The sequence below is a fragment of the Bactrocera tryoni genome, chromosome 4 (genome assembly GCF_016617805.1).
Source record: "Bactrocera tryoni isolate S06 chromosome 4, CSIRO_BtryS06_freeze2, whole genome shotgun sequence".
Lineage (NCBI taxonomy): Eukaryota > Metazoa > Arthropoda > Insecta > Diptera > Tephritidae > Bactrocera > Bactrocera tryoni.
In genome coordinates, this window is record NC_052502.1 from 69,129,245 (window position 1) to 69,142,322 (window position 13,078).

A 13,078-nucleotide genomic window follows, 5' to 3' on the forward strand; every position below is an offset into this window, starting at 1 on the left:
CAAAAATTCCAGCGCTTAAAATGTACTCATATATTAATGAGTGCTTGTGTTTGTATGTTTAACTAAGACAACAACAACAACAATGATATAAGTAGACTAACTGACGCCGATAAATCACTGCACGCAGCGGAGGTCAAGCAAAACGTTAACTGTGACAGCAACAGCTTACTCGTTAACGAACTATGCAAACTCCCACACATATGTACATACATATATACAATATACATACATTCTATAGGTATATAGATATGTATATATATATACACCTTCACTCGTTCGTCCAATCACTGCTCATTCTCATTGCTACGCAGCGTGTGCTACTCTCATTAGAAGCGCAGAGAGTAGTCATACGCCCTGTTGAGCCAAGTAATCATTCAGTGATGGTCGGTGGTCTTCGCGCAACTGCAGCGAATATATAGTTATGTTTGTTAAGTGATTAATAGCGTTAGCATTAGTGCTAGATAGCAAACAATTTATGAAGCTATAAAGTGAGAAAATAAAAGAAAAAAATATCTACAATAAACCTTCGTAAAGTTAGAAAAATCACAAAAATACAAAAAATGTGTCACAGAAAATAATATTTAAAAATCAAAGCAATTTGCGTAAAAAATATTATAGATAACTATAAAAATTATAAAAGAGAATAGGTATAAATGATTAACTATAGTAAGATGCTCCATGCCACATATAAAACTTGATCAATATCTCCTTAAGTAATTATCATTTTCAAGCTACTTGCTTTCAATATATATATATATCTTCTTCTTCCTTATTGGCGTAGTCATCGTTTATGTTGTTATAGCCGTGTTTAGAAAAGCCCGCCAGTCATTCTTCCTTTTCGCTTTTTCTTTTTGCCTCTACATCATACGAGACAGACCTGGGATGATGAGTGGCTTGTAGAATTTGGCCTTTATTCGTCGAGAGAGGACTTTACTTCTCAATTTCCTACTCAGTTCAAAGTAGCACCTCCCGGCAAGAGAAGAGTTATTCTTCGTTGGATTTCGAGGTCGACTTTGTTATTGGTGTTACGGCTGGTTCCAAGATAATCTACGAACAAAATTATCTACGACTTCGAAATTGTGACTGTCAACAATGACGTGGGAGCTATGTCGCCAGTGTGACGATTATATTTCCTCTTGCCCTCGTTCACTATCTTGATAGTTACTTCGTGCCCATGCAGCTTCCAATATATACGCATATAAATGTCTATGTTGTTGTTGTATAAAATAATATGTTGACATCAACGTTCACACATTATCCTACACTGTAACACAAATGACCCGTTAACAATTCCGTGTGCCCTCGCCAATTGATCACTGCAATTTTTCATTTTTTCTCTTCAAGTGCGGTCAATTTATCAACGCAACGCCACGAATGCGCCATAAACTATGCAATAAGCGAAACATATTTATTGTGCGCTAGCTGCAATAACAATAAATACATATAGAATATATAGTACAGCAGTGCAGCAGCATATTGTAACAAAAGTGATTGAAAAGGGGAGAGAGTAAGTGCAGCTAAGGTAGTTATGAGCTGAAAAGCGGTACTAAAAATTGCAACAATGTAAGGTGTTGTTGTTGTAGCATAGCAAGTACGGCTGGCAGGAAATGCACTTAAATAAGATGATGTTCGAATTTGCGCAAACACTTGTCGAAGTGACAGCTGTGAGGAATGAAGTGTTCATGTAGAAACTATAAAGAAAAGTAAGTGGTGAGTAATGAGTGAAATTATGTTGTTCATAACACTTCAATGTAGTGAGAAAAGAATTGGAATTGAAACACATTCAGCTGTAGGGTGCAGCGCTGCTGTCGAAACTACAAATGAGGTTATGGAGGGTAATTATTTAGACTGTTTCATATGTGACATTGTCGGCTAGAATATTTTCCACTTACGCACAAAACAAATGTTAAAGGAGATGACAGAAAAATACCATAGTTCCGAAAATTTAACAGAGTCCCAACAAAACTCCCAACTCATATGTTAAACCTGACGAAATGATGCTAAAAAGGGAAAATTTTGAAAATCCCGATGTAGCCCCGAAATAATACCGGGTCTCATAAACAAAATTGTTTTGAAATTAGAATTAAATATTTATATAATGGCTTTTCAAAAATTTAGATGCATAAAATATCGAAATCCCGAAGTAATCCCGAAATAATCCCGGAGCAAAAATTGCAAAAATGTATTATCATAATTTCAGTAGGTCTCCCAAAAAATTTTCTGTGTCAAATTTGTTATTCCGATTTAATACCGAAATAGTCCCGAAGTTGGTAAATGAAATTCATTCAAGAATTAAGTCCCGAAATAATGTTAAACCTGACGAAATGCTGCTAAAAAGAGAAAATTTTGAAAATCCTGCTGTAGCCCTGAAATAATACCGTGTCTCATAAACAAAATTGTATTGAAATTAGAATTAAATATTTATATAATGGCTTTTCAGAATTTTAGATGCATAAAATATGACAGTCCCGAAGTAATCCCGAAATTGTCCCGTAACCAAAATTGCTAAGACGCATTAACATTACTTTTTTCGCCAGAAATTCAAAGCGTAAAATATCGAAATCCCGAGGTAATCCCGAAATAATCCCGGAACAAAAATTGCAACATTGCATTATCATAATTTCAGTAGGTCTCCCAAAAAATTTTCGGTGTCAAATTTTTTATTCCGATTTAATACCGAAATAGTCCCGAAGTTGGAAATGAAATTTATTCAAAAATTTAGTTCCGAAATAATGCCGAGTCTCATACATGAAATTTATTCAAAAATATAGTCCCGAAATAATGCCGAAGCTCGTTAATAAAATGTTTTCAGAAATTGTCAAAAAGCACTAAACTATTTTTCAAACAGTTATGATTTGTAAGTCTAAGTTGTTAAGAAGGATATTTAAAAAAAATATCAGAAGTCTACTAAATACTTGGAAAGGTCAAATTTCAAAATCCCGATACGAATGCCTTTACCAACAATATTTGAAAATTACTTTAATACTTGCAGTTACTTGCTCCTAAAAAGTAAATTTGAAATATTCCGATATAATCCCGAAATATTCATATCTATATATGAAAAAAAGCTTTAAACAATTTTTTATAAAATATCCTAAAATGTGGCTAAAATTTTATTTATTTACTAACGAAAATTTCATATCTGGAACCTATACATATACTACTGGTACGCGACGGTTTCCGGCTTTTAGTTTCCAATATAAAATGTTTTCAAAATTTTCATCCTTAAACCTCTATTCTAATGAATTGTCAATAATATCTGTCACATCTTAAGGGGGTATTCTGGTCTAGGATTTTGAAAAAATCGATTTTTTTTTTGCATATTTTGAAAGTTTAGACTTTCAAATTTTTTTTTTTCAAGTCGACGCCATTTTGTTATTATTATTATTTTTTTCCTTACTAATGAAGAATCTTCCTGTCACAAATAAAATTAACCGAAAACAACAAAATAAACTTTAATCGGAAATGCTTGTGCTTCTTTAACCATTTCCCCTCCAAATATCTTTCCTATGCTTTTATAACCTTTCTTCTTTATAAAGCTACAAGCAATAAAGGCATCATTCTTTCTCCATCGTTTATCATCTTGTATAACAACCGCCATCATCAATTCACCACAATCCTTTTGTGCCACTTTATTCCGCCTTACACTTTCCACACGAACGTTAACAAGCTAATTAAATAAAATAAATATTACCCGCCAATGACGCGCTTATTAACAAGTTCACCAGCTGTGAGACCCGGCTCAGCGCTGCTTCTCTCAATTCAATTGAATTCAATTCCACACAACCGTTGTCTCTATCCTGGCTGACACGAGAGCTCCCTCCTTGTAAGCTCTGATATATTTTTATACACCGCATTTTTGTCCTTTCTTTTAGCGCCACGCGTTGCGAGTCCATCTTAGCACTTCATTGTTTGCACTATTTATACAGCTTTTGACTTCCTTTTTTTGTGCTCACACAATCCTTTGGGAAGATCATTGACAATAACAAATTACAACGAGCATGACTAATAAACACATCATAGATAGAGATAGTTATATAAGAGGGTTAAAGGTGGGGTTTGCTTACAAAAAATTACTTTTCAAGTGTTTTGATTTGCATTGGCTATGTCCGGGCTCAAAGTGCGCGTCCTTTTGGGATTTTCTTTAACGTAATCACGTAATTTAGTCTGCGGTAACAATTTGCAAGTCACTTCATGACTTTGCACTTAGCGCTTTGTGTGTATATCTTCAATTCACTTCGAGCAGGCAGCCAGCCTTTTTGTTTGTTTGCAACTCATACTTCTTCTTAGTCCGATTGTTCCTTCGCTTTCACCTTTGGATCTATCGCTCCACACTTTACCTAACCCATATTTATGCTGCTTTGGTCCTTCATTCCAATACTCCGACTCTGACGGTATAGCTCGCTTTTTTATACTGTGATGGCTGCTCTCCATCTTCGCTCTTTCCTTTACTTCTCTTTGCCGTTACAGCTTCGGCTCTTCCTTCACAGCATACGGCAATGTTTGCTTTGCATGTTCTTCCTTTAACTCTTACACTTTACTACATTCTCTCTTACTCACTTTAAATCTCTAATACCTCAGCTGCCTTGGTCGATGATTTGCAGATTCTCCCTTTGTCCGAATTTAAGTTTATGTGGACTACCATACGCCTAACGTTAACACCCTACGTTTTTACTCTTTTACTCCCTTTACTTCTTCTCTACTTAGTGCCAATATCTGTCTAGAGTCCCCTAGACTTCTCCGAATTTTCTTGTCGCATACGCTTTTGGCATTCAGAATCGTATTTGCTTCAATATATTATACCCTTCTTATCTATTTAACGTGAATTCAGCAAAGTTGTCAATAATTTTAACATCCTCTTACGGTTTTGTGCCGTCCGAATTACGACGTATGCATTTAACAACTGAATACTTTACCGACCCTCTTCAGTTTCGCTTGCGCTGCCCAGCAAGGCTTTGAGTTTATGTATTACCATTTTACCCGCCACCAACGGCCAGCTTTTGCTGTCAGTTGGAACCGAGTTTGAGATTATAATTGCCTTAGCTTAACATTAAGCCTTCCTGAGCTCGCCTCTTGCTTCCATTTTCTCTTTGCACACATTTTCTTATCAATTTCACATATCATTATACCTTGACTCGTGCGTCTTCCTCTATTTACCTTAACTAATTTATATGCTAAGCACATATCAACCTTCTTATAATCAAATATTCTTTTTCGTCCTTTGTCAAATATCCTTTCCAGCCGTTTTGTTTCCCTTTATAAATTAAATGCAACAAACATCAAAGCTAACCTCAGTCACATAATTACAGTTACGTTTTTGATGACAAAGAGACTCTGTGTCTCACGACATACTTTAAGGTTATGTTTGTATTTTTGTTGAATTTCTTACGCTATCAATAATTAATAACCAAAAATAACAAATATCTTTAAAAGCCAATTAAAAGCGGCTGAAATTAACTATATATTTCGTATGGATTTTACAATTTCATAGGAACACTGGTTCCGCTTTGCGACCCTTCAATAAATATTCTCAAAGCCTTCTAATCTCACTTTAAGAAAACACCTAATAAACAGCCATAGTAGTATTTTCCTTTCATAAAACTCAAAAAAATCAAAGTCCAACGAGTTCGAGACTTATAAGAATCCATTTTTTGGTGTACCGGGCGGATGGAAGGTTTCAACGAATGCGACTAACGAACTTTTGAGAAAAGTGTATTGAGACTATCGCATATAACTGATTCTAGATTGCCAAGTAATTTGTAGAAACAGACTCAATCCATCTACGTGGACAGGGATCACATCATCTCAGTCAGTGCTGGACCTTTTTGATCATATATGATATAGAAGAGGTCATAATAGACCATATGTCGTAGTACAAAGCCTCAATTATTTTCTATCTATCTATCTATCGTATATAGCTATGAATAAATACAGCCAAAAATGTGGAATGAAAAGGATTCTAGGATTCGACACACCTCTGTAAGGTTGGTTAGTAAAATCTTCTCAGGAAAACTCTCAGAAAGTTCGAAGAGTACTTCCGACGACTCTCTGAACCCGCAATCTAAAGATTACACCATGATACTACCTCCACCATTGAGCTGAATTTTCTTTTAGATATTTTTCTTTATTTCTATTTCTCCGAAAGGCTCAAATCACTTCATTACTGTGCATACATATAATATGAAACAATATATCTATCGCCTATCCTTTCATCGATCAAAATATTTTACAGATTTGAAGCAAGCTTCGGATCCCTAAATGCATAATTTCAAAGCTGTATCATCACCACATTGCGCACTTTTCAAGTTTAACTTTTCAGACTTTTGTTTTCCTCAACTTGTTATTCCTTGTTCTTGAACATACTTTTCTCAGCACGTTATGCACATTCATTCCATCATTTTTACGCCCACTGTTATTACGCCACAAGCAGTCATTCAAAAGTTTGTTAGTTTTCATTTCCAGTCGATTTCGAATTTTAACGCTCATCTGTTCAGATAACTACGATTGTATGTCCTGATTGGGAAAGTAGCAGGTCAGGAAATCGAATGATTCAATATGAGAAATTAATATTGATTATGTATTCAAAAATACTTAACCAAAGTGGACTTTTGAATAATATAAGTTCGACAGGACTTTTAAGGTTTCGAAGGGAGAAGTGACGAGGATTGCCTTAGAAATCAATAAAAGGCTTAAAGGATCCAAGTAAAAATAGAATAGATAAAAAAACAGTGGATGTTCCTCGACAGAGTGACTTGGTTTATTATAATAGAAGTTAAGTTAATAGAATATGGATTTATTGTATAGATTTCTATAAGCATGTATGTTTATTTCATTCAACATCAGCTATTGTAGAACAGTTGAGTACCAGTAATGTTTTTGACAATCAAACAAGGTTTTATATTTTGTGTTGACATCATCGTATTTTTAACTGACAAAATTATTAGCTCTGGTGAGATTAAATGTTTGAAATAACTAAAAAAATAATATTAACATTTTCACGCTTCGAATGTTAACGAATCGATCGTGTCACGAATCGATCGTGTCACGAATTGATCGTGTCACGAATTGATCGTGTCACGAATTGATCGTGTCTAGGGAACTGCTTCTATTACACGTAAAATTTTACTTTTTGGAGCTGGAATCTTAAGAGTTACAGTAATTAAAATGATAAACTTGGGCGAGCCGCCAACTTTTTATTTTTGGGGACATTCGAAACCATCTTCAGAGATCATCTTTAGCTTTTACAATGACAATACTCGCAGAAAGTGCTATGGTGTTCTGAAAACATGGTCAAAGACTTTTATATAAGACGTTCAAGTGACTAAATCCCGCCTAGTTGACAAGTTCTCACAAATCACCGAGCAAACAATGGGAATCATGATAATTTTGAGCCATCGTTTCAAAAGAATTACATTTGAATGGTAGGTTCTTACTTTCTTGTAAATAATAAATAATATCAGTATCAATTTTCTGCAACAGTTCATCGACTTAAGGAAGAAGTCACTACGTCGCGTTATAAATTTTGTTTGACGAGGTGCCCGGTGTGTCACGAGTCATTCTGTTCATCAAATAATTGCGAGATCTTGCAACCGAACTTCTACGGCAATCTTAGTTTTATAACCTCATGAGGTATTACCTAGAGGGGTTTCGAATTGCGATTTCGCTGCTGCTACGCGAAAGCCAACAAACTTTGGCTGATTATGATTAATCACGCAGCTGATTTGAGAAGGAAAAGTTCTTCTCGCATGTGCACAGACAGAGGCATACACACGAGGAGCAAATTTATAGTTTAAAGCAAGATACAAGAAAAGCTTTAGCGCGCTGCCGATTATGAGCGCACGTGCCACACTCACAGCACGCCAACGCAATTTGCTCGCATGGCAGCTACAATTTTGCTGCAACTATAAATAAAAAACTTATTTCAGTTTAGCGTTTAAGCGTTCAAAAAGCGACTAAGTGCAGCCACGCGGATTATACATTTGCTTCATATATCTTGGTGTTTGTATCTAAACATGTGTGTAGTAGTTAAGCGCTTTAAATGTGTAAAGAAATTTATAGAATTCGTTAGTATTGGTGTTCATAAGTCTATTTTTAGACGAGAAAATCCTATTTTGCTTTCATAAGTATTTCCAAAAATTTCAATAAAGCTAAGCGTTTTGTTTTGGCAATAGAAATTTTATATTAAAAATAACTTTTAGCTTTGCTTGCGCAATTGATTTTGATGTGAACACACACTTTAAACACCATAATTAATGGCGTCTGGGGGGAAAAGTGTACGAATGAAAAGAAATATCGAAAGGCATTAATCAAAGGAATAAGGGGATAAAGCACTTAGGGCGACGCAACGAAATTGATTATTTATAGCAAATACATAATAAAAAGGCTTAGACTCGTGTCAAAAAGACTCCAAAAAACAACATTATAGAATTAATAATAAGGGTGGGCACGTAGTGGTATTGTAGGGTAATATCGAGCGAAAATTAAAACGAAATTCTGAAAGTGTTACTAAAGCTGAGTACATAGAGAAACAACAACGAAATCAAAGAGCAATGTCGAGAAAAAATCCAACTAAAATTATATCTAAAATTAGGCGTAAGGCTGGGTACATAGTCGACCAGCAAAGCAGTCAAATAAAGCGTCAAACAATATATTTGTATATCCGAAAACTCTCTGGAAGTAATTATACTAAGTACTATACATATTTTTTGCAGCTTTCTAACATCTTTGTGTTTGATTAGCTATATGAGTCTTAAATATCTCTAAGAAAAAGAGTTATGATAGCAGTACAAGAGCGTTCAGATTGACATTATGTGCTAGGTGTTAGTTTCAACCCCTTGGATTGAGATAGCCAGGCAGGCAGCTCTACTTTACTCGTACTAAGTGGTGGTATAAGTTTCTCTTTTTTACATTTTATTAGTTCAACACTATATATCGTCGCCTAAAATGCAAAACAACACACCATCAAACAAAAATCGAAAATCTCTGTCAAATATTATAACCAATATATAACCATTTCATAACCAACACCAAAATTTTGTCTTAGTGTGAGTGAATTCTATTGTATGGGTTTTCCTGCGATTATAAACTTATTAAAAGTGATTTAAGTGAGGATATAGGTTTACTTTTTATTGTATAATATATTCCTAAATACGTATGTATATCAGTTTTTTAGTTTATTTTACTTACTATAGGTTTGTGACTTCGCTGAAATAGCGCGCATGTTTCTTGCAAAAGAAGTAATGTGCGACTAACCTCTCTTCACGAAAATGTTTAATTAAAATTAAATTAATGTCTCCAATTTATTTTATAATTGTTAGCATTGTAACATTTAAAAAAATTTATAATTTTATAAAAAAAAAAACATTTTAATTTTCCCTTTTTTAATATTATTGTTAGTAAAATTATCGATTTTAAAACATTTAAAAAAATTAATAATTTTATAAAAAAAAATTTTTTTTTAATTTTCCCTTTTTTAATATTTTCCTAAATTATGTGAATTTTTTTTTACATTTTGATAAGGGTTGAAATAGCAAAAATTTTTGTTAATCATGGTTTTTGCGAAATTTCGATTTATAGTAAATAAACAACAAATTTATTTAAATTTTTTTTCTGAACATTTTTGAATTTAAGGTAGAAGTCTGGTAACTTATGCCTATTTTCATGACCTTTTTGGAGGGTCATATTTTATAGGAAAATAAAAATGAATTATCTTGAATATTTAGAGTGTTTCTATTTACATATTGAAAAATTAAAAAAAAAAAATTATTTGAAAAAATTTAAAATTTTATTACTATTATTATTGTCACTCGAACTTGGAACCTCAAAAAAATGCACGTGGGTGGCCTGGGTGATTTTGGCCCTTGATAATATCTGAAATGTGGTCGGAACTAATAAAAGTTAGGGGTGAAAAAAATTCTCGTTAGTAGCGACGAGAATTAAAAGTGTGTAGAACAGCCTGTTAAAATTTGAAAGCAATAGGTTCAGTAGAAAGAAAGTTAGAACCCGGGTCGATCAGAAAAACAATGTTTTGAGAAAAACGCGTTTAAAGTTCAACAACTCCGAGAGAGAGGACTCCGAGGCGCTCTAGGAAACTCGCTATAACTCCCGAAATATTTTGAATTTCTGTCTGAAATTTTCACAGTACATATATTCTCAAGACATTGTACTTTCTAATTAAGCAAAAAAACTCGATTTTTTGAACCCAAGTTACCAGAATACTACCTTAAGGCACGAGTTCAATAACTTGCTTAAAACGCAAAAATATTTCCCATTTTATATTCCACTAGAATCAAGCAATCTTTAAACTAAATATTAAATACAGACTAATCTCATGCATAAATTTAAACAATTTCACAGATTCTCCTTAAAAATATTATTTTTATTAATATTTCGCTCCTCTTAAAACAATTTGCGTTAGACTATGTGTTCTTGCGCTTGTATTTACTTTCACTGATGCTACTAAATGTCAGCCAAGGTTAATCCACTTAGACGTTGAACGCTTATAAACAATTTTCTTTTACATTTTGCCACTCTGCGCGGCTAAAAAAGGCACATCGCGAATATAATGTGAAGTAAAATGAAAAATTGCGGTTTTTTGCAGCTATTGTACATACTTGGAACCGTCACGTACATTTTATTTTAACTGCACATATATAAGTGTGTAAATATGTACAACTGTAGCAAAATAAATCCACTCACACAGCTAAGTTTATTAAAACATATCACTTGGCTTAGACAAGGCAGTCATTTGTCTTTTCCTGTCGCTTACATACTCGTATATACACTGGCAAAGAAATATATATAAATATTTAATTGTACATTTGTACAAACACAATTCCAACCAACATGTACATATTAGCAGCAACGTGCAGCCAGGCGGCAGGTCAAAAAACATGCTTTCGTTCTTATGCATGTAAAGCATGAGCACTTTATAAATATAACCATATACCTTACATTTATATTTACAACGGTATACATATACATATACACATTACAGTATAAATATTTATCACGCACAGTTATGTTTGTATGAGTCATGCTGTACAAGTAGTCACTTTGTATATCCTACTCGCTCATTTGCCATACTTTCGCACTCACCTGTCATGCGGCTCTTCATCCTTTTCGCGCGCAAATTGCGTATTCGTCAGCGCCACTGTCGCTTCGCTGTCATTTTTCTTTTCCTTCGGCTTGGTGTTGCTACCGCCGGCATTTCTGCTTTCACCTTGCGCGTTATTGCTGTGACTGCTGGCGATTTCTGTGCTGTCGGCACTGCTAGCAGCGTGTTTATACTTGTTCTCAGTCATGCTGCCGCTAGAGTGGCGTTTGTTTTTGTTATTGTTTATGTATTCAAGATGTTGTCTTTGATTTTTTATGCCTCTTTTTTATATAATTACGTTTTAAAGATACTACTCACACTTGCACAAATTAGCTTCATTTAATTAGTTGCGGTGTTGTGCTTATACCATATAATCACTTCAATAATTCACAATCACTCTTTGAACTGTCATTCCGCGCGTTTCTTCCGGTTTATAGCTATTGTTAATGGCTGATTGATCAACCCAAACAGCCAACTTTTATTTTCTTCTTTACCGTTGCTGCTCGCAATAATTTATTACTCATATGTGCGTCAATGGTTTGACGGGGCGTATGAGCGACACGCTTCTGTGTATTTCATTGCTTCAATTTTTAATTTTTAATTGCTTCACTTAATTGTATTAATCACAAAAGTACAAATTTTATTAAAGTAATATTATTTTATTAATAGAAAATATACTCGTTTGTTTTTACTTAAATAATTATTTCATAAATATTTCAAGATATTTAACAAGCATACTTTTTTATACTTTAGTCAAATAAATTTTTTTAATTATATATTGATTTTTTACTCAAAATTTATGGTGGCAACTTTTTCAATAATTATTCACACAGCTCATACAATTACGAAAGCAATTTGTTTCTTTTTTGTTAAACTTTCTTCTTTGGAATGCCTGTAAAAATAAAAATAAACAAAATTTTATTATTAATATTTAATTTATTGTTTTATTCCTTTTATTAAAGCAAGTACATAACCAAATTTAAAAATATAAATTTTTGACTTAGTAAAATAACAATAAATATTGATATTAATAATAATATTTGGAAAGAAATATAAAAAATGTAACAAATTAAAAATAAAACATAAAATTGTAATTTATTGCTGTTTATTGCTGTTTATAATATATAAGCAATAGTTTTGGAAGCATAAAAAAATTAATGTCGTATTTATCTTATTTGACAAATAAGAAAAAAATAATATGATATTAATATTAATATTAATATTAATATTAATAATGGGTTGTCAAAAAAGACTTGCGGTATTTTTATTGATTTTTTTTTTTATTGAAATTGAAATGAATTTTTGATGACTCATGCCCAGCTCTTGACCGATGCTACGGCGGCTACTATGCCGGTCTCTTTCGACCAATTCAGCGATTTTATCGCAATTTTCCACGACAGGTCTTCCGGAGCGTGGCGCATCTTCGACCACTTCTACACCAGAACGAAAACGTTGAAACCATCGTTGTGCGGTGGAAATGGAAACTGTATCGGGTCCATAAACTGCACAAACTTTATTGGCGGCTTGAGATGCATTTTTGCCTTTATCGTAGTAGGACTTAAAAGAAACGACAATCAATCAAACAGGTGTTAGCGCGTGAAATGAGCTTTCCAAAAAGATATAGCATGACCCGATGCGACGAATAAAACTAGAACTACGCGCTTTCAGCGCCAACTAGCGAAAATACCGCAAGACTCTTTTGACAACCTATTATTAATAATAAGAAAAAAATAATATGATATTAATATTAATATAATATAAACAAAATTCAATTAAAACTTAAATTGAAAGTAAACTTAAAATAACATTAAAAATAATAATTAAAAATTAAATTAAAATTACAATAAAAATTAAAATAAAATTTAAATTTAAAACTCAAATTAAAAATAAATTTAAATTCATATAAAAGTAAAAATAAAGTAAAACCTAAAGTTAAAAATAGATTTAAAATTAAAATTAAATTTAAACTTAAATTATAAATAA

At 33.0% G+C, this 13,078-nt stretch overlaps 1 protein-coding gene across 1 annotated transcript in view; it reads right to left on the reverse strand.

Annotated features, from left to right (window-relative positions):
- LOC120775532 overlaps positions 1-11,673 on the reverse strand; it is a 91,779-nt gene extending 80,106 nt beyond the window's left edge. The window contains exon 1 of the mRNA XM_040105753.1: positions 11,098-11,673. Within this exon, the coding sequence (XP_039961687.1) occupies positions 11,098-11,303 (206 nt within the window). The 5' untranslated portion in view covers positions 11,304-11,673. The remainder of the gene's footprint in view (positions 1-11,097) is intronic.
- Positions 11,674-13,078: the final 1,405 nt, after the last annotated feature.